The sequence below is a fragment of the Camelus bactrianus genome, chromosome 29, assembly GCF_048773025.1.
Source record: "Camelus bactrianus isolate YW-2024 breed Bactrian camel chromosome 29, ASM4877302v1, whole genome shotgun sequence".
Lineage (NCBI taxonomy): Eukaryota > Metazoa > Chordata > Mammalia > Artiodactyla > Camelidae > Camelus > Camelus bactrianus.
In genome coordinates, this window is record NC_133567.1 from 9552398 (window position 1) to 9575544 (window position 23147).

The 23147-nt window shown below is 40.3% G+C and overlaps 1 protein-coding gene across 1 annotated transcript; it reads left to right on the forward strand.

Moving 5' to 3' along the window:
• Positions 1-17985: 17985 nt before the first annotated feature.
• LOC105082351 (kazrin) lies at positions 17986-21803 on the forward strand. The gene is given in 3 exon segments (XM_045508058.2): positions 17986-19106; positions 19109-19424; positions 19427-21803. Coding segments are annotated over 3 exon segments (1248 nt in total). The 5' UTR covers positions 17986-18230; the 3' UTR covers positions 19483-21803.
• The last annotated feature ends 1344 nt before the right edge of the window (positions 21804-23147 follow it).

Here is a 23147-nt window from a genome sequence, read left to right on the forward strand (position 1 = left end):
CCAGTCTGTCAGGAACTAGGCCTGAGTCTGGTCATCTCCATTTTTAATTCATACCAGTAACCAGAAATATTATGATTTAAGTAGACCCCAGGAAAAATAGATTAATGGCCTCTCTGTTCTGTCTTTCCTGGTTATGAAGATCAAGTAGAACATTCTATTTCAAAATCGTTACTCATTGAAAGGTAGGCCAGTTAAGACTGTACCAACAGAAGGCAATTAGCTTTTGAACAGGATGGATGATAGAAACTTACCCTGCAAACATCAAACACTGAGACCATCTTCCAAAGATAACCGGAGACTCAGTTCACCAAGAGTTTCTACCTGTGGGAGGAAGAGCTCACACCAAGACAGGCCTCCTTTCCCCAGTTTAGAAGGTTTGTGGTCCCCCTTTCTAGCCCTACCTTAGGAATCATGTTAAAGCGATTTTCTTTTAAAAACGAATCTCTGAGTCAGAACGGAACATGGCGGTCAGCATTTGTGGAAACATGAGGGGAAAAGCCAGTTTCACTGCATGAAATGTTGCGGCTGTTTTGAGCAGTTCGTTTTCATTTTAAGTTCCATTGGAAAGCCTTGTATGTCTTGTTTCTGCTTGGAGATAACTTCAAAGGCGGGATTGGGATTAGAGGCATTGGGAAAAGATAAAATGTCCTTGCATGAAGAGTGCAGTCAACATTGTATCCATATTCCTGCGATAAACTGCTGAGCCCTGAGCTCAGTGCGGTCAAGTTTTCCATGCCTGAGCTGAGGCCAATCTGCCGGCAGTCACGCGGTTCTCATATGGCGACACTCCACAGATGCCAGCAGAATGTCAGGCGTTTCTGGCTCATTTCCTTTGCTTCTGAGTGCCATGTTGCCTGCACACAGGCACGCCACACGTGTGTGCACACACTTGCGCGCACACACACACACACCTTTGTCATATTATAATGGCACTGCTATCATCCACCCCATCCCAGCAGGTCCATTAGAATGACCTTATTGCTGCCTCTGTGGAGACTTATGATAATTTATCAATTAACATTTAACATTGAGGTTTTTATTTTCAAAATTTCAAACTGAATAAGAGATTTTTTTTTGCAAGCCTACATGGATTGTTTTGAGCAAAAACATGTTTTGAACGTGTTAGATTAGGGCTCGTTTTCCACTCCTATCATTTTTTTTTTTAAGTTTGGTTTCTCTGAAATGGATTTTGTAGCAAATATTTTATACTGAAAACTAATATTCTTATGTATGATTAAAAGCATACAACTGCAAAAAAGGTAAACAATTTTGTTTTTCCCATTTCAAAAGTGATATATGCCAACGTGCTTAAAAAAATCTATTGCTTTCGCTATCGTGTAATATATTACATAATTGCACACAGTAAAAAATTAATTCTTTAAATGTTTAAAAAATTTATTAAATGTGTCTCCTCATTAGAGCTATTGAATCATTGAGTTTACACCATGCATTTTTCAACAGTTCACCCTTTTAAATCAACTCAAGTTATATAGATATTTGCTATTACTTTGCAACTGGTACTGAGCAAAGTAAATGGAAAATGAAATCAAAGTGACACATTCAAATAGTTATGACAAATGCAACTGTATCCACAAATGAACCACACGTCTAGCCAAACCTTATTCTCAACTCCCAGCTTTGAGCGAGAAAGGCATGTCTGTTTCAACTCTCTATTTCCTTTATTCAAAACTTAATGGCACACAAATATTTGTAATTCAGTGCACACAGTATTTACAAATATAAATACAATATGGTCTACCTTTATCTTCTAGACCCTTATATGGAATGAGCTCTTTAGGCACACTGTATATAAAATGGATGGCAGATGGCAATTGGATAAAACTAATATACTGTCTGGCTCACAAATGAAGAAAAGTATCTAATGAGTACTATCTACCATCTCCTCCCTCAGGATGTTGCCATTACAGAAGATATGGTTTCAATAAATATAATGAATTATTTTCATGATAAACACACCATTGCCAATTTTTTTTTCACAAAGCAATGTTTACGTAAATATACCCCAAAAGCAAGGAGAAATACATTCAGCTTTAAATTGAATTCACTCTGAAGCCCAGAGGCACAATGATCTTTTAGAAGACTTTCCTTTAATGTTCAAATAAATAAGCATCTGTAAATTCGATCAAAACATCTACAATCTTCTGAGAGACCAGAATTAAAAACCAGACTCTCTTTTTGGGTGTTTTGGTACAGGTCATAATTTTGACAGAACACCAAGCTCCAATTTCTGAGTAACCCAAATTAAAATACAGCAATAGCAAATCCATTATTACAGAGTATTAAATTATTACAAAATTTCTTATATCTTGGAAAGAAGAGTTGAGATGTGTTCCTATTTTCTTATTCCTAAACAAGAGAAAGAAGGAAACGTGTCTGCCTATGCGTCACTCCTACACTCATTTTAAGCTTGCTTGCCACAGAATGGTCAGTCTATAAACAATATCTTTTGAGAAGAATTCTCTTCAGGCTGATTACAGTAAAGGACAGGTGGAGATAAGGACACTGAAAAAATTGACTTGAATTTTGCAAGCAGTTAAATTTAATTTAGCGATAAAATACCGAGCAACCACTAGATGCCAAGTAATTTTTAGAGTCTGAAATATAAAGGTGAATAGGACACAGACATGTTCTCAGGGAACTCACACTTATCCTCTCTCTCTAGATTTTGTTAATGAACGATGCTTGGATAAAGAATAGATTGCAGGAAGGCTGCAGTGCAAAGGAGAACCCTGTGCTGCGTACAAGTTAGAACCAGCTCCTAACCTCTTCTAGTAGAAGAGACTGTCCTACACACAAGGCGCCCAGAACATCCTTTCACTCACACACTCTCGTTTGTTGATTATTGTATCTTAGGTAACATTTCATAAATTCATTCTTAAATAATTTGGACTATTTGGAATTTTTTTATAAAGTCTAGCTGCAGTTAAACTTCTTTTAGCATACTCTTCGTGGACGGAGTACTGCAAATTCTATAAACAAAATTGTATTGGGATTTTTAACAAGTTCTTAGAGGACAAACTGATTTTAAACACATGAGAAATATTGTACTTTTCAGACAATTGATAAATTCCTTTCCAAAATTCTTATCGTTTAGCAAAACAGATCTCTTAAGGAAATTTATTGTATGAGAAATCATTAGTCCAGATGTTAATGATTAGATAACATTTTCTGAACAAAAATTCAGTAATATCCCCCCTATTTGTGGGGATTTTTTTTGTTTCTGCTCTTGACTTTGGCATAATTAAATAAGTCTTTGTTGTAAATTGAAGATTAAAATCTTTCTCTTCTCCACACTAAATGGTCAATTAAATAGGACTATCTCTGTATTTCTAAAGGTAACTTCTCTGAGGGGAATGGGTACTTGGTACCATGTAGGAAGCTAATCGTGGGATCTGGACCCCAATTCCATCATCTATGATTGCTGTCACCTGGGGCAAGTTACTTAGACTCTCGACCTTGACCTTCTTATCCATAAAATACAGTGGTAACAGTTCTTATCAATGATACTTGTTTTGAGGCGTCAGTGAGAGCACGCATGTTAGCTGCTACCACAGTGGCCGACAAGCAGTGGGCACAGAACTAACGCTAGCAATTAAGATTCATTTTTATTCTGTTTTAGGTCAATCAGTTACAAAATCTAACATTTCTTCTGGGGACAAAAATAATGTGTTATTGTAGAAGCCCTGGAAAATTAAGAAGAGTACAGTAAAAAATGAACCATGCTTGGCCAAATTTATATATCATATTAAAATTGTTGAACACATATTACTCTAATTTTCACATTATCAATGAAATAATATTAACTACTTTGTATGAAATGGAAACTAGCATCCCCTCTAATTCAAATAGTAATAGATAATCATATTTAACAACTTTGTCAATACACTTTTAGATTATTTTCTTATGCAGATAGGGGTTTTTTGTAAAATTATTTATTGGATAGAGCTTACTCTTTAAACAAATATTTCACTAAGAGTTTCTTATATTATTAAATAATATAAAAGCATGACTTCTAGTGGCTCTGTAGTAGTCTATTTTATAAATACCAACCTCTTTTTCCAAATTGCTCTTAAAAGAAATTTAAATTGTTTGCAAATTTTCTCCTATAAAAATCATTTATATTTCGTTGTACTCATTGTGTTGCTTTAATTTTTAACTGCTGAATGTTTGATTCATCTTAAAATAAAACATTTAGAGAGCATGCATTTGATTGTTTCTTTCACATGAATTTCTAGAAACAGAATTATTTAGTCAATAACAAAGGTAATGTTTAAGTTTTTGATATATATTGCCCAACTACCCCTAACAAATTCTACCAATCTTCATGCCTAATTATATCACCATACCTTACCACAAAGTGTTATCGCTTTTGTAATCACCAATTTGGCAAAGTAAAATTGTATAGAATTTATAAATTTGCACTTTATTGATTACTAAGTTCAACATATTTTTACTTCGTAATTGAGTTTCATTTTTCTGTGTACGTTTGTTAATGTTCTTTGTTCATTTTCCTGTTGAGACATTCATTTTTATATTAATAATTTACAAAAACTCCTTATATACTAATTACTTAATTTTGCCATATGTAAACTGGAAGAATTTTGCTCGTTTTAGTCTGTCTGCTGTTGAGCATCACATTGTTAAAACAAGTGTATCTACAATATTATTTTAAAATTTCAACTGTCAAAGTAATCATTTTGCACATACAATAATACGTAAATTTGCAGCTTTTTGTGATTACATTGAATTTATAAATGTTATGTGGATAATTAACAGATTTACAATGTTGAATTTTGGAAATACACCTCAAACTGCCTTCCAGCTTGTGATCTCAGAGTAGGATTCCACATAGCATTCCCAGGGTGTGTAAGGCGATCTAAGAGAGGTTCACCACAGTCTGGCTGCGTGATACCAGACCAAGAGACAGTGCTCATGGTACGCTCACCATTCAAAACCAAACAACAATAGGCTGAACCCACGCGCACACACACAGATGCCCATACACGCACACACATGCACGTACATGCTGAGAAACTGGGTCTAGTAAAGTTTGGCAGTTTCTTAAAAAAAAAAAAGTAACTATGTAACTACAATGTGACCCAGCATTTGTAATCCTGGGTATTGCCAAAACATAAAGACTATATTCACACATAACCCTGTACGTGAGTGTTGATAGCAGCTTTATTCCTAATAGCTCAGAACTGCAAGTAATCCAGCTGTCCTTCAACAAGTGAATGGTTAAATGAACTATAGTTTATCTAAACCACGGAAGGCCGCTGAGCAGCAAAAGGGAACAGACTATTGATGCACACGTGTTGGAGGGCGGATGGTACAAAAGTGCTCCCTGAACTGAGAAGCCATCTTGAGACTGAAAAATCAAGGCAGTCAGCTCCCTATAATCAATGGATCAGTTTATTACAGGGTAACTGAATCACAGGGTGGGATCAGTGCACAATGATCTGGAAGTATTCAAAGCTGCACTCCACACCGCCAAGGGGCCATTGGGACAATTTTATACTTAACCTAGGGTATGGGGGTGCATGCTTGGAGGCAGGAAGTGCATTCCTAAGTCAAGACTTATGAATGGGTAACTAGTCTTGTTGGTGCCGGAAAGCAAGGGTCTTAATCATTGTTTGGGAACTAACAGAGCATCAAGGCCACCTGGTCCTAGTGATTGAAAAGTATCTATTAAAACTACAAGGCCCTTGATGACAGAGAAGTGATTCAGCCCAAGGGACAGTCCTGGGTAGGGTCAGCAGAAGGACAAGAGGAATTATATGGACCCAAGATGGCGTCACTTACACTAACAGCCATACAACACAAGAACACGGATGAGTCTCCAGAACATTATGCTAAATGAAAAAAGCCATCTCACTTACAAACTGTATGATTCCATTTATATAAATTCTTTAAATGACAAAACTATAAATATCAACAATAGATTGACGGGGACCCAGTTAAGGAGACCCGGTTAATCAGAGGGTGAAAGGCAAATGGATGTGGCTAAAGGGGGGCAGCATTAGAGAGCCTGTGGTGATGGAAATGTGCTGTATCTTGCCTGTGTTGTTGTCAGTATCCTGGTTGTAATCTTGTACTATAGTTTTGCAAGTGTCTGCTTGGGGAAAACTGGTGAAAAGATATACACGATCTCTCTGTATTATTTCCTACAACTGCATGTGAATGTAAACTTACCTCAAAATAAAAAGTTTATTTAAAAAACAAACTAAGCCCCTCCCCCCAAAAGGACACTATAATGTTTTACAATCTCAAATGACCAAACAAAATCAGGAAAACTTAAAATCATAGTAATGAATATTAAAGAATTTTATGTGTGTATAATTTTAACAATCACTGCATCACTTCAAGGCAACTATCCTGCAGTATCTTTAAGGGTTTGCAGTTATGGGGTTCTAGAAAATGTGCATTTGTTTTAATTTGAGTCAATGACTTAGAGCTTTCCACTCTAACTTTTTTTTAGAGCCTGTGTTCCAGCCATTAGGTTAGATGATTGGCTGAGTCAGGATATCAAATGAGCATAAGTAGCTCAGGTATAATCGTGTGTTAAATCTATACGGACCTCCTTAGGCAGGTGTCACTGTGTACGCAAGCGTATAAGCACCTATCTGCATTTTCATTTGATGTCTGAAACGTCCATAATCATAATTCTCCATCCCTTTTAAAATAAAAGATATTTTGCAGCTCTAAAATTCTGTAACTGAATGTATCAATCAGTGTTGAGTATCGATGTGAAAAAAGAGGTAAAAACTGCAACTGATCCAGCAGGATCGTTCCAAAAGTACTACCTTTTTAATTTAGTGAGGAACAATAAGTAAGCAATAAGAAGAAGGTCATTTTATTTCACATTTTAACTCTGCTGATTAGTCAGAAAGGGGAAGGTATGGGGACTTAATTCTGATAAACAAAGTGGAGAAACAAATAGACATTTTAAATTGTGTGAGAAGAGACAGAAGAATCATTACCACAGCAATTCTCAAAAGAAAAAATCAGGAGTTTAATAAAAGTATAAAGGAACTAGTTAAAGGCTTTAGTGCCATTGCCAGAAATGGCAGAGATGGAAAGAGAAGCTGTTTACAAGAAACATTTCGGGAACTCTAGGGTGACATTTATCAGTTCTGAAAATAAGGGAAAAAAAATCATCCTAAAAAGAGAAGAAAGTGACAGTTAAATATGTGTCTTCCTGAAGTCTTGTTTTATTTAACATTTTGAAATGTGAGTAAAATAAAAAGCTATAAATAGTAATATATTCTAGATACAAGTATTCCCCTGGAAAGTTGTATATGTGGGTTTATGCAATTATTTCCATTAAATGTTTCTTCTTTTAAGAAAACAAGCTTAATTGCATCATGTGCTTAGCATAAAACTCACTTTTAGAGAAATTCTTGTCCATCGACAAACACTGTCATAAACAAGGTGTTTCATAATCACCAGCTAATTAGAGATATATAACCACTACCTAAATTAGGTACATAGTTTCAGTGGGAATTAATCAGTTTACAACCATGCACACTTTTCAAAGCAAAATATTTGATGAATTCTTAGCCTGTGTCACAAACGGGTCTGATACTGTCCCCTCTGGTTGCAAATTTACGTTTTTCTTTCCCCCCTTTCTCATGCAGAAGGCAACAGCTCTTACGTCTAGCATAGTCTTTCTTTTCTTTGTATTACTTTTTTCCTCCTAAATACGAACGTATATAGCTTTTCCTTCTACGTTGTGCACTACATTTATCATAATACTTTTCTATACTGTGGCAGAATCCTGCAGATAAAGGGTAATGATGGCGTTTATAGACATCCAAGTTACAATGGAATCATGCCTGAAACATTTCTGCTCAACTTCCCATTAAAATTGCCATGAAGATATCAAGAAAGACGAAAACTGGCAACTGCATCAGACACTAGCTCTCAGAGATGACATATGAAGTGCAGGTGGATGTGCACTAATTGCAACGTTCAGATGACTTTATCAACACAGTTCTGGACTACAGACCATCATGTACTCTCGCCTCTGAATCAAGCAGAACAGTTCACTTCGAAGGAGTTGGGGGGAACCATTGTGACTTGACTCCAGATTGTTCAAAGAACTGGAAACTGTGTCTAACTATCTAGGTGGATCAGAAAATCCTATAACTGAATCAGAAGATAGATCTTCAATCCAGGAGACTTGCATTAGAAGAATGACAACTAGCCAATGTAAATTCCACCAGCTTGAAACTTCAGGTTAATATATGAGAGGGGAATTAATCTAGCACAAGTCTGTAGTAAAGGAATTTAGACGGCTCTACCCTGTCTGTTGGAAACGCAAGAAATATAGGTCTTCCTTTTCAATATGTGTAAACAGCAAAGAATTACCCACTTTGCAGACAGATAAGACAAAAGAATCATTGCTCTGAAGGTTAAGAGGATCATATTTCCAACTCTTATTTTCTTTAAAAAAAAAAAAAAGATGAAAATGTTAGAAGAAATCTGATTGATGCCCTCCAAATATCACAGGAGAATGTGGACCCTGTAGAAAAAAACAAGAAACCTAAATAGAAAAAAGAGTCATGAAAAAGAGATTTTAAGTGAGCTGGCTGAACTATGAATGCAGATTTTAAGTTAAAATAGCAGGAAAAGACTTAAGAGACATAAAAATACAATATTAGGCTTTGATTCATAAAATGTTTTAGAATCTAACATGAATGAGTTGATTATGTGTTAAGTGGATGACACTAAGAAATAATTGTTCCCATTGTTACGTGTGCATTATGAACATTTAATAAATTTTCCGTATTTCTAAGAGACGCGCAACAAAGTACAAAGAGGTGAAATGGCAGGATGCCTGGGATTTGTTTTAAAATACTCCAGCCAGGAAATGAAAATGAGGGAATGGACGCAGGGCGCGAATGCAGTGAAACCGCATTGTTGCAGAGGAGTGGCAGGTGGTGCAAATGCAGATGCGCAGGCAGAGCTGAAGGACAGATGTTTCTGGGGGGTAATTCTTGTGAAAGATAAAGGGGGAAGAGGCAGGATTAGTCAGGGAAAGCCTGCGGTCTGTGACACACACCTGACCCCTGTGGGAGAATGGGCCAGGGATCCGGGTGCAGACCTGATGGCTTCCGTTGGAGAGTCCCCACCCTGGGCAGAAGGGGCCAGGCCCTGGCACCCCGCTATGCTTGCTCACTGGCTGGAGGCTGCCCTGGCGCAGGAGGATCTTGGCACGGGTGCTGGGCAAATCCCAGCCATGCTGCTGCTGCTAGAGACTCCGCTGACCGCTCTCCTCCAGCGCAAGCAGTTTTCCTCCAGATGAGAGATGCGAAGGGCTCACCGCCCTAGCTATGTCACTGGTCCATGAGCCAGTATGCATGACCGTGTTGTATTTTTTTTTTAATATTTTGGAAATTTTCATTAAAAATGTTCAAAAACAATAGCAGAATTAAAATATACTTTGGAAGCAAGAAAGCACAGACAACACTGCAGAAAATCAAATCAGTGGTAGAAGACAAATGTGGGATACTCAACCGGAATATGGAAGACAACGGTGAAGCCAGAAGGAACCTTTGAGAGAAGAGAATTGCTTTTAAGGACGGCAAACCAAGAGGAAGGCTGCCTGCGAAGGCACAGAGATGATCATCTTAGGTAGTCAGCCGTCATGTTTCATTTGAAGACTTCACAAGCTGAAGAGTGATCTGAGCCCCAGGAAAAGTGAATGAAAAAAGCACACTCAGAATACAGTGAAACTTGTCTTTTGATGTCGTTTTTACAAAGAAAATAGAGCTCATTTATTTCTTTAAAATTATCTTTCCTTTCTCACAATTCACTGTGTAGTAAATTTAGTCCAATCTGGTGAAAACCCGAATCTGATTCACTAAGTCGAACAGTCTTTTTCAGTTTTAATTCAGTTAGTTTGGAACAAATTCTTTTCAGATTCCTCCCCAGCCCACCCCTCCACCTGCCACCTCACAGGGGCTTCCCTTCTTCCCACGACTGAGAAGGGCTTTGGGACCCACCTTGTTTCCTGTCAGTCCTTCAGATTCTGGAGTGATAGCCTTTGCTTGGTTGTTATTACACTGCAGGTAAGGTGGCTGAAGTCAGGAGCCAAAAAAGGCGTGGTGAGATTTCTCCTGGCTTCCTGGGACCCTTGGTTCTGTCTGGCTTCTTGGCTCTCATCTCAGCCAGAAGATCTCCCAGATTCCCCAGGACCAGTCCCCTCTGCAGGTCCCCTCACCCTTTGCCACGGCTGGCCCCCAGGTCTCTCTCAAGTTAACTGAGTCCCCTGCCACAGTCCCCAGGAAAGCCCCGTCCTCCGTAGGCTCCTCCCTCCGCCCAGCACACCCCCTCTTCCCTTTCCCTGAACAAAAAGGAATCCTGGGAGCAGCATGTGGCAACTTCCAAAGGAACCAAAATACGGCTCTTCTCAGTCTTCTTCTCAGCACAAACAGGAGCAGATTTTTGGTCAAAGAATTAGCTATCAAGTCAAGCTGTCCCACATGCAAAAACAGCAGGGACATGCCCAGATAAGGAAGGCCTTGAAGATGAACCCCCTCAGATGAACCGAAGAAATATACCAGTGTGCCAAAAGATCTGTTCTAATAAACTTCTATGAAAACGAATATATGTACATATATTTGTGACTGGGACATTGTGCTGTACAGCAGAAATTGATACATTGTAACTGATGGTACCTCAATTGAAAAAAGAAGAATGACAAATTCAGATTACGTTAGAAGTGATCCCTGGAACAGATGAAATATGTACCATAAAATATAAATGGCTATTGTGAATAAATAACACAATAGAAAGCAAGTGTCAAAGTCTCTTTTTAAAGTAAAATGTATTAAATTGTATAATAATGTGATGGAACTATAATCCCAGATAAAATTTTAAAAGCTTGCAAAGGGGTTGGACGTTGTGGGCAGAAAAGCCAGATTGTCTCATAACCTCTGAGGAAAGTTTTTATTTCTGTGAAAAGAAATTTAGGCAACTCTTACTTTCTCAAAAAAGAAATCAGATTTGGAAGCAAGTAGCTAAGGGTTACTGGATCAGTAAGTTGGAATGTCTTAAACATATATATTTAAATATATTTATAGGCTGGCTTGCCAAAGTCTATTCACTGATGTAAGTTGGTGTTGATTGAGTGAACAGCTTTAAAACTGGTTTGGGGGACTACTTGTTGCCATGGTTACAGAACAATCAGTTTTTTCTCCCTAGATTTGCAGGGACTGTTTTATTTTTCTTCCCTTTTGGTCTTCAGATAAAACTGCACGAGAGATTATCAGTGATTGGCCGGATCTTCACCACACGTGAAGAATTCTTCTTGAAGATAAGCCTTTGTTTATAGACGTCGGGTTTTTAGTTTGAGAGATGATCAGTGTGATTTTATTCTGCTTTTGCCTGAATCATTTGTAGAATCGTCTGTCGGCACAATGACTCCCAAGAAGCCTTTAAGACCCTGTGCAACTACACTGAACAATAATGAGGTGAATTAGAAGCTGTATATTTTAGAAAGAGGGGCAAAGATAAATTTCAGCAATGTCCTGGGTCTACGCGAAATAGCCAGATCGTCTTTTCCTGAGCTTAGCTATGGACTGTTTTTTCTCCTGTGTGTGTTAATTCAGGCAGCAGTAGCACAGATCCCTCCCTAGTTGACTGAAAGAAAATCCATGGATGTTTTATTATCCATAACTACTTCAGTTAAGGAATTTAAACTGGTCCGTTATATCTTTAAGCTGTCCTAATGACTATGCCAGCCAATATGAGGGAACAAATTTTTGATGACAACCTCAAATGACTCCTCCTAAGGATGGAGTCACTATCACCAAAAGTCTTTTCTCAAAAAAGGTTGGGGTGGGGGGAGTCCGATCCCTTTGGACTCGCTGTAGAGAGATTTTAGTCCAGTGAGGGTGTAGTCACATTTCTGCAATAACTTAACTCAAGGATTGACAAACTGTGGCCTGCAGGCCAAATCCAGACCACAAGCTAAGAGTGGTCTTTACATTTTTTTAAAGTGTGTTTCAAAAACAAAACAAAACAAAACAAAGAAGAATATATGACAGAGAGCATGTGCGTCTCCCCTTTACAGGAAGTAGTTGCTTGCTCCTGGCCTAGCTAATGGCCATATCAATGAGAAGACATTTTACTTACAGCGTGAACGTAGGCAAGTTATTGTTTATCAGTAAGGGGAACGTTGTAGACTAAGTCAGAAGTGTCATAACTTTAAACTAGTAAAGGATGAGGGAAATGATAATAAGTGAGAGTGTCTATAGAGAAGAATCTTGTTCCGATGGTTTTGGGCAGACGCTCTCTGCTCCATGTGACCCTCAGTTTGTTCTTGCATCCGCCGGCCGCTTCTGAGGACCACCTCCTCCTGGAGACTCTGGAGAACTTCTGTTTAGGCTCTCACGGTTGTAACGTTCCATATATGTTAAATTCCTTTCATCTTCCCAGAGGATTGGAAGTGGTGGAGACGGATTTCTGGGTTAAGAGCAAATCCTTGCAAAATGAAATTACATAGATGACTTTCAGTGTGCCCCATCTAACTGGACCAATAAGTTGCAATGTCTAAGCAGGAAACACAGAAGCCAGTAGCATTTTAGCCATTGTGAATGTCATGATTTTCAGCAGAAAAATGCTTGGATTCATTCAGGAAAAAAACAAGTTTACTGTTATTAGTACATATTTAGAATTCATCGAGGGAGGCAGCTAAGATCTACTCAGAAGTATCCAAACGGTGCTTTAGGCATAGAAGCAGTCCACGTTCTACCACTACGGCTTTTCCAGATTAATTTACTACAGCTGCAGCATGAGCTGCCTCTGTCCTCTGCTAGCCTACAGAAGGGTCCTGAACAGTGGTTAATCTCATAGCAAATTTGTCCTGATGTGATGTTTTGTTTCATGGAAGATTTTTTTCAAATGGACATGTGAGATTTTATTCAGTGCTTCTGGGTGGTTTTTCAGGTTTTGCCAGTGCTTACTCTATAAATCATACAACCTAGTCATTTCTAGAGTCTGTTTTCATAATTTGGTAGGACATTTTCTGTGTATTTATCATGGACTAATTATTAAACTTCTCCAGGGACTTACTATTTCTGTCTTTGTCTTAAATGAAGCCCTCGTATAGGGACCTCACTTAAAACAGTTTGCTTAGCATGATGGTTGTTGAAGTACTTATATAGTATTTTAGAATTATTTTTATATTATTCCCAAAGTATCTAAATTGTATTTTTAAATATTTGAAAAGATCTAGAGTATAGCACACTGCTTTCTATAGTTCCTTTTTTTTCTGTCTTTAATTTTTAAAAACAGCTTTATTAAGGTATAGTTCACATAAAACGTATCCATTTTAAGTATACAATTCAATGGCTTTAGATACATGCGTTGAGTTGTGCAACTACCATCATGATTTAGTTTTAGAACTCTTCTGAGAATCCACTTTTTGACAGCAATGATTTCAGGTAGCGTCTTGGCATCTATTCCTTATTCATTAATAAATTCATTGTTCATTATTAAAAAGTGCCTAAGGAAATTTTTTAAAACTATTTTTCTGCAGCATTTAAAGTAAGGAGATTATTTTAAAACTCACCAGCTTCTAGTTTTATATTTACTGCTCTATTTTAGTTACATCATATTACATACAAAAGGCTGGACAGGTCAGACATTTAAACAACTTGGCTCCTCGTAAGGCATTCAACTCTACAAGAGAAGCTGGACTATTACTTAAAAATCAAGCTCCGTATTATCCTTATTCTATTATAAATATAAGACCCATCGACAAACATTATTAGGTCAGCATTTGATATTGGAGTGTCCAAAAATTCTATGCTGGGCGTGGACACTTGAATTAAAGAAATATAATGAAGGATTGTTCTCTACTGAATAAGGGTTATGGGGTTGCTAGATTGTTAGATCAGTGGATAGTAATATAGGGAAAGTTAATAATAATTCATAATTAGTTAATCAACTAGTATAAAATGTTGAATGGTTTCCAGTAGCAATAAGAATTTCCTACACATGACTACATTAGATTTTCAAGCCTAGAATAGGTTCTGAAGGTGCTTTCCACTGATTTAGTTGATATCATAATTGTTCTGAGGCAAGAGGTCTGAGCACTGGCTGCTGAATTAAGAGACAGGCTTCGTAATTGAGGATTCTTCGATGTGTGTCATACTATTAAGTTATTGGCTTAACTTGTTCACGTTTGTACAGAAAGAAAGGAGGAATCAATAATCCAGGAGGAATCAACTTGGATCAGTAAAACCTCTACTCCGATTAATCTGCCTTTGTCTGTGGTCTTTTACCGGCAGGGATTCTGAGACCGTAACTATTTCTTTGGTAATTTCTTGAGTCATATTTAGTGAAAGTGTATTCATTTTCATAGTCTACAGTCTTACATGTATAAAAGCTTCAGAACATTTTGTCTAGAAGCAGATGCTACCCTTTCAATATGTAAGTGTTTTATCTCAAAGAATAAATAAGTATTCCTTTGATAGTGATTTCAAATATCCATCTCAGACTAGGTCATAGAATCGTTAGAGATTTTCACTACTTGAATGATTCTGCCAAACTAAGGTAAATTAAAGTTTATTTTCCTGTCAGCCTTCTACAACGTATTAGACACCCTCAAATTTGTCTTTCATCGCCTTTTTTACTTTAAGATAACATTTTTCTCTTAAAAAATATTTTGCTTATTACAAATCAATTTGCTTTTCTGTTTTCAGACAACTTTAACATTTTACTTTGAAGTATCTGATGTTCTACAGTCACGGAATTAGTGGCATATATTGTGACACCCATTAAAAAAAGAAAACTGTGTTATTGTGTAAATAAATACAATACCCCTTAGAAGTTAAAGAGCAAGATGGGAATCCATCCATTTGTACTCCATGGAGTGGCATCAGTGGATACATTTTAGATAGTTGTTCTTTTATGCATTAGCCAGTATCAGACGCTGGTTCCTACAATCACCCTTCCACGCTAACATCCACAGGTATCCTGCTCTATAGGTTCCAAAATCTTAGAAGACAGAATTTGGTTGTTTTATTCAGAGAGTTATTAGATGTATTGATTTATGCCTTGTTTATTTGTAAGATGATCTAGAAATGGCTAGCCATTATTGGATATATTCTAAGTTGGCAATGCTACTTTTTAATTTATTTTTTTTATTTTTAAAGTCCTTAGTTCAGATTTGAGGCCATTTACAAAAATAGAAGACAAAGCTCCTTTATTTCAGTACTTGAGGCTACCCCAGAATACAGTTTGAAAGTTTTCTAAATCTACTTTTTATATTTATTTACATTAAAATTTTTGAATCTTAAACTTTTAATGAAAGAAAGGCTTAGAAATTTTTCATTTTTATTTTAAAAATTTTACACAATGATATTCTTTAAATCTTCTCTTACCTAGCCTGCTTCTCTTAAATATTTTGCCAACTGAGGGCTTAATAATTAACTGACTAGTTGGTTTATAGATCTTTAGTTTAGGATAGTAAGTGTCTAGCAAAGTCCTGAATTCTATAGGAAATCTTGCCTGTCCTTTTGAGGTTTAGGAAACCCTTTAATTCTGGCCATTAACTTGGCTCTACAGAGAGTTTTAATTCAGCTTCTGTAGATCTGGATTGTGTCAAGTAAGTTTATAATGGGAGGGTTCTTTCCTTAGAAAATCCTGAAGAAAAGAACTCAGATGGAAGATTACGTGAAGCTCAGTAAAAGAAGAGATGTAAGGAGGTTGAGTTCCAGAAGGTTCAAGGTCATTGAGAAGGACTGTCTTGGAGTCAGAATTGTGTTGAGAAGGTTTGGTGTCTATTTTAAAAGCTGACTATTGACTATTTAGTGTTAAGAGCTCCTCTGAAACATATTAATTTACCGATTTTGACATTTTAAATGTCAAGTGCTATTTTGAAATTGTTATTTTAGGTCAATTTTTTAAAATTAAAATATATTTTTGCTATTTCCCAAAGTAAGTGTGACAGTTAGGATTACAGGGCAACTTTATGTAGGCAGCAGAAGTTTTTCTAGGAGAAGTTTGAGAATCGGACATAAACAGATCCATGACGGACTAGAAAAAGCAGCCATGACAGCTGGTCAACAAAACAACATGTGCTTCCGGATGGTAGCTCAGCTCGCAGACCAGGCAGAGGTGAGGAAGAGCTGTGTGACTGATGACAAACTGACAACACAAGGAGAACACACAGGAAAGTTTTGTAGGGACCTACAAAGCCTGGCCACTCTCTTCTCCACAAATTTGTTGCTCATTTAGTAGAACTCTAAACTTGGATTGGACTGGAGACTTATCAGACAAATACCTCAAGCCACTCTCTTCTACACACGTTCAACAGAAACTCTGGGACAAAACAAAACCACACAGACAAAAAAAACCTTGTGTTTAGAAACAAAAGCAAAAACAAAGCAAGTCTCAGGAGAATATGCAGGTTAATGGAAAATACGTTTATCAAATGGTATACCTCCAGCACAAAAAGTCTCATTACCTTGTACAAAGATAATAGGCATAATTACCAAATGATGCACTTCCAAATCGAAGACCTAATTCCTGAATAAAGAAAAAACAACGCCTCATTACCTTATGCAAAGACCTGAGTCTAACAGACTTATGCAAAGACTCACTTGGCTACGAATCCCAGGAGAGCAGAATGATCTCAGCAACGAGAGCTCGGTGACACCAGTCGGAGCTCAGATCACTGCTGGACTCACATCCCTGGCAGGAGACCTGAAGGAGGAGTGGAGTTTGGGCCCAAAGGCCCCAGTGCGTATACCTACGGGCTGCCTGGGATCCTGCCATGCAGGGGTCTTCAAAATTATGCCAGTGGCACTTTCAGAACTGTCAAAGAATAATGAGACCACCATTGAACTGCTAAAATAAACAAATTTGAATTTATTGCTTGCTGTAGTAAGGGAGAGCAGTGTTGGCCGGGCACATTCTCTCAGAGCAGAGCAGAGTGCTAATCTTATTTGGGTTTTTGGAGAAGCATGGAATTTGGGGACCGGTGGGCTTTCAGAAGTGGGTTGGCATTGTCAGAAGTGTGGTTACTCATGTGTGACTGCTGTTGACGGATGAGCCCTCAGTGGCGTGTTTTGTGGACTAAGTCTGTCTCTACTTAGCTAAATTACAGAAGCAAGAGATTGACACTGATTGGCTGACTTGCAAAAGCATGTTCACTGAATTGAGTTGTCACTGATTAATTGAACAGGTTTAAAATACATTCTGGTCGCTACTTATCCCCATGGCTACAAAGCAATCAGGGTTTCTTCTAAGTTTTTGTAAACTTTAAAATTTTTATTTTAAAAGAAGACTGTACTGGGTTTGATCCTCGGCTCTGTCATTTAATTTGCTTAATAGCTCTGTATTTGGGGAGATTACTAGATCACACTAAACCCTAAGAAAAATGAAATAACTGTGTCTACTTTGCATGATTAGAAAGCAGTCTGTTAAAAGCACCTTGTATTTAGTTCACATTCAATAAATAATACATTTTATTTCATAATCTAAAAAAGACAGAAATAAAAACACTTAATACTCTGGAGAGCTTATTATGGGCCGGGTATTTTTTCCAAGTGCTTTTACGTATATTGCTCATTTGACCCTGTGAGCAGCCCTCTGGCGACGTACTATCATGTCAGTTCCCTCATTTTACAGATAAGAAAATGGAGACGCAAAGCCGTTAAGTAAAATGCTCGATGTCACCTAGGAAGTGTTAGAGCTGAGATTTGAACTTGGGCAATTGGCTGCAGAAATGTTTGTGCTTGACCACTCTACCAAACTGCCAGCCTAACGTACAACAAAGAAATAAGTGATTAATATCTATATATCATCTGTAAGTGTGTATATATTTACATGGATAGAGAAATTACTAGAGACTAATAAAGAGGGATCAAATTTTCAACAAATAAAAATGGCATAGGTTAATTAAAGAAAATCAGAAAATTTCTTCTTCCTTTAATGAGAGACTAGGTAATTTGAAACAATCTTTCCATCAAGGACAATAAGAAACGCTGGAAAAAACTGTAAAAAGAAATGTGCTTGAAGTCATGGAGAACTTTAAAAAGTAATGAAGGAATTCCTCGCGTGCGGCGGCCGCGGACGGCGGGGGCGGTGCTCGGCTGCGCCCAGATGCGGCGGTGGCTGCGGGGGTTGTGAGCCCAGCGCCCGCAGTGGGAGCCCCCCGCGCCGCCACGGGCAGCGCCCCCCGGGCACGCGGCATGCGGGCGGCAGACTCTGGCACCTGGGAGCGCGTCCGCCAGCTCGCCGCACAGGGCGAGCCGGCGCCTTCCTGCGGGGCGGGGGCCGGGCCGGCACGCCACCCGGGGCCCGCAGCCTGCGAGCCAGGTGCGGACGCGGCGGCGCCCGGCGATCGGCCCCGCGCCGGGGCACCCTCAGTTCGAGCGGATGGCGACTGCAAGCAGCCGGCGCTCCTGCGGGAGGAAGTGTCACGGCTCCAGGAGGAAGTTCACCTTCTCCGGCAGATGAAGGAGATGTTGATGAAGGACCTGGAGGAGTCGCAGGGTGGCAAGTCCTCCGAGGTCCTCTCGGCCACCGAGCTCAGGGTCCAGCTGGCCCAGAAGGAGCAGGAGCTAGCCAGAGCCAAAGAAGCATTGCAGGCCATGAAAGCAGACCACAAGCGCCTGAAGGGTGAGAAGACGGACCTGGTGAGCCAGATGCAGCAGCTGTACGCCACGCTGGAGAGCCCCGAGGAGCAGCTCCGGGACTTCATCCGCAACTACGAGCAGCACCGCAAGGAAAGCGAGGACGCTGTCAAAGCCCTGGCCAAGGAGAAGGACCTGCTGGAGCGCGAGAAGTGGGAGCTGCGGCGCCAAGCCAAGGAGGCCACGGACCACGCCACGGCGCTGCGCTCCCAGCTGGACCTCAAGGACAACCGGATGAAGGAGCTGGAGGCCGAGCTGGCCATGGCCAAGCAGTCCTTAGCCACGCTGACCAAGGACGTCCCCAAGCGGCATTCACTCGCCATGCCTGGCGAGACAGTGCTGAACGGCAACCAGGAGTGGGTGGTGCAGGTGGACCTCCCGCTGACCGCGGCCATCCGGCAGAGCCAGCAGACTCTCTACCACTCGCACCCCCCTACCCCCACCCCGCAGACCGGCAAGCGGTCAGGGTGAGCCCCTGCCACTCCCGGCAGCCCTCCGTCATCTCCGACGCCTCTGCGGCTGAAGGCGACCGGTCGTCCACGCCAAGCGACATCAACTCCCCTCGACACCGGACGCACTCCCTCTGCAACGGCGACAGTCCCGGCCCGGTTCAGAAGAACCTGCACAACCCCCTTGTACAGTCACTAGAGGATCCTGAAGACCAAAAACGGAAAAAGAAGAAAGAGAAGATGGGATTCAGCTCCATCTCGCGAGTCTTCGCCAGAGGGAAGCAGCGGAAGTCCCTCGACCCAGCCTCTTTGATGGTACCGCCCCTGATTATTACATAGAGGAGGACGCAGACTGGTGATACCCGCCTCCCTTCGCCTGCTGCCCGGCGGGCGTGTCTGTGCGTGTGGACGTGCGTGCGAGCGTGGGGTGCGCGTCTGGGCGTGCGTGGCAGTGCGTGTGCGCGTGCGCGCAAGCTCTTGCGCACGTGGGCGCGGGTGTGGCCGCGCCCCGCCCACGTGGGCCCCGCCCCCGCCCCCGCGTCGCCACCTCTGTAATTGCTGTACATACTACAAACGTGTGTGACCCTGTCAACTCTCTGTTGTCTTTGGAGCGATATAGTTGTGTTGTTAATCTGGGTTTTGTTTTTGTTTCTTTCCATGTTTTTTTTCCCTTTTTGTTTGGTTCTTTGGGTTGTTTCTTTTGTCCCTTCCCCTCCAACTCCTTTTTATGAAACTTGAAAACTTGAAGGACTGCTGTGTATTTGTAAATAACAAAAGTATTGTGCACTCCGTGCTTGTAAATGTCCCTCGTCCGAACTGCTACTTCTGGAGCCCGTCTCCCCGAGGATGTGGTCTGTTTTTGATGTTCCCCCTCCCACTCCACTCTCAGTGTGAACGTGTGGGACCAGACCCTGTTCTCGGGGTGCGCCCAAGTCACTTTAACCACTAAACGCCATCGTCATCAGGGTAAAGGTCCACTCTTCACAAAGACTCGCGAGCCTGGCCAAGGGGCCCTATCTTGGCTGGGTTTGTCAGGGGCCAAATGGGCTCTTTTTTAACGGCCGGCCAGTTTCTAAATTGCGTTGCTGTTTCTTTATTTACGGGGAAAAGAAAATTGTTCCGTTTAATTTATTTGCACAAATGCAGAAGACTTATTCTAACTAAATTATTACATAAATATTGGAATGTATATTTTTCCACGGGGCGGGTGGGAGGCGGGTGTCTCTGCAGACTTCGCTAGTCTTTGATCATGCTGCTGCCAAACTGTGCAAGGTAGAGTTTAGGGTGGCCAGGACCCAGGGACCATTGGATTTCGAAGCTTGCTTTTTTTCCGTTCTTTCTCCTCTCTGCCCCCTTCTCCCGCCCCTGCATGGAAGTGCGCTCTGCCTTTCTTCCCAGCTATAGCTCTCTCCAGGCCTTTCTAGACATATTTATTTATCTGAAATACAGAGCACCGACCTCAGTGAGCAGAGTGCCTACTGTCAAGGTCACTTCCTCTTGGATCTGTCTTTCGAGAGAAGCTGGGTATAGGGCGAGACAGCCGACTGCATGACGTCAGGGTACGACCACAGGGACCCTCGGCCTGAGTTGGTTCCATGAGGGCCCCGGAGTGGCATGTGGACTCCCTGAAGCTGTCTCTCATCCTTGGTTGATTCTGCACGTTGGCCAGGCAGGTGTCCCAGGGGAGGCCCACGTCGCAAGGGGAGGGCTGCTGGGGACACAGTGTCCAGCACCTCTGCCTTCCCTATTCTGGTGGGTTCCTCCAGCCACACGTCACAGAATCTATCAGGATTCCTCAGGCCCTGTCCTCCAACGTGTCACAGCAGCCTGAGCCAGCTCCCCCCAGGAGAGAAGGGCTGGCAGGAACATCTGCCTATTTGGGGAGCAACGCTGGCCCCAGTGAGACTTCACCAGCAAAGGAACGAGTGCACTGCAGCCCCGGGTGATGGAGAACACGTGGGCTGCTCCGCCAGGGCTCCCGAGGCCTAAAACTAGCCTTCCCTTTTTTCTTGACCTGTGACTCCCCCACTGCTCCACCTTAACAACTAACAGCTCAGTTCACACACCCTCTAAACAACAGTAGTTGCGCTTTCTGCTAACAGTAACATTTTCAGCTCTTACCAAGAAACAAGATTTTTAAATGCTGGAGCGTGTCTTATCAGAAGGGGTAGGATTTGTCCAAAGTCTCTAAAACAAACAGCAGCCCCAGTTGGCTGCTCCCTTTCCTTCGGACCTGATCGGGGGTGGGGAGGTCAGGAAGGAGTAGGCGGGATACCTAATAAGGAACTTTCTGGCCTCTGCTGGCTGAGGGAAATCGCCAGAGCTGGCCTCCTTCTCAACAGAGAGATATTTTAGGAAATACGTTTCTCCCCCATGACTTTTTTTTCTTTTGGTTGATTTTTGTTTGCCCTTTACCTACGAGAAAATAAGATTGCAACCCCTCCTGGTAATGATTTAGTAGTTCCTTTTCATTTCAGTTTTTTGTAAATTAGGAGATAATTCTAAGAGTTACTGAGGATGATTTATTTAAGAGAACTATGTCAAATAGCGAATGAGTTATGGGTAACATTAGATGAAAATAACCTTTCCTGGGGGAAAGGTTTCTCGAAGGCATGGATGCAAACATAAAATATAAAAAAAAAATCTAAATAAAGCTTATTTTAAAATATGAAAAAAAAAAGTAATGAAGAACCACTGAGATAATATTCAAGAGATTAATTTTAGAAAAGTGATCTGAGCATTCAGGGCCATGTTTCCCTGGGGCCATGTGCTGATAAGCGGAAGAAGTTACTGAGAAGCTTAACTGAGAAGCCTTTCACAGGACTGGGGGCAGTTGAAAGAATGAGAGCGGAAGGATCAGGCAGCTAAAGATGGGGGCTTGGGACTCCCCAGCTGTTGAGTTGGGAACCCAAAGGGCTGCACCGACCAGTAATGGTGACTCAGAAGTAGCCAAACCTCTCGTGGACCTCATCTGAACTGTGTAATTCCTAAAATCAGATTATGATGTTCCCAGATCGCCATTGCCCCCTGCACCTGGAATAAGGAAATAAAAATCCTCTCGGGAGGAAGATAACATTATCTTAGTTATCAAATCAGTACATTTTGAAATTCAGTGTTTTAACATAAAAGTAACCAGGCTCATGAGAAGATAAGACAAAATGAACATGGCGTTCTTTATCTTGGATTAGGATGTCTGTGTACTATTCAAGAATAAACACTTCAGCCGAGACTTGGAAGCTTTGCAGAGAACTGGAAACTAAAAAGTGACTTTGCAGATAGAAAAAAAAAGTAGTAATTCTACAAAGAAAAGCTGAAATTAAGAAACCAATGAATGGAATATTAAATGCAGCTTAAGAGATATATAGGTCAGAAGAAATTATTCAGAATGAAATTCTAGGGGTAAGAAGATGAAAAATGTAGATTAAGAAACATGAGACATGAAGTATACAGAGAGGAGTCAACATCCAGGTGGTTGAAGTCCCAGAAAGATAGGAGAGAAACCACCACACAAACAAGTTTGAAGGGATAAGGGATAAGAATTTTCCAAAGCCAAGAAAGACCTCACCCCACAGATTTAAGGACCTCATCAATTACAGAGCTAGATAAATAAAAAGAGAAGCATACTTGAACACATTACATTAAATCCAAAAAGCAGCTACAAAGGGCAACAAGGGAGAAAAAAGACACATTACTTTCAAAAAAACTCAAAACAAACAAAAATTAGATAGACAATTGAGTTCTCAAAAGAAGCAGTGAAGTCGGAGGACAGCCTCAAAGTGATGAAATAAAATAAATCCTACCTGGAATTACACAGCAACTAAAATATTCTCCATCAATGAAAGTTTGCAATGCGTGTAACTGACAAAGGACTTGTATCCAGAAAATAAAAAGAACTCCTAGAATTCAACAAAAATAAAACAAATTTATCAACAAAAATAAATTTTAAATGGGAAAGAGACTATGGAAGTATATATGTATATATAAACATATATATATTTTATATATAAATATATGTATACACAGA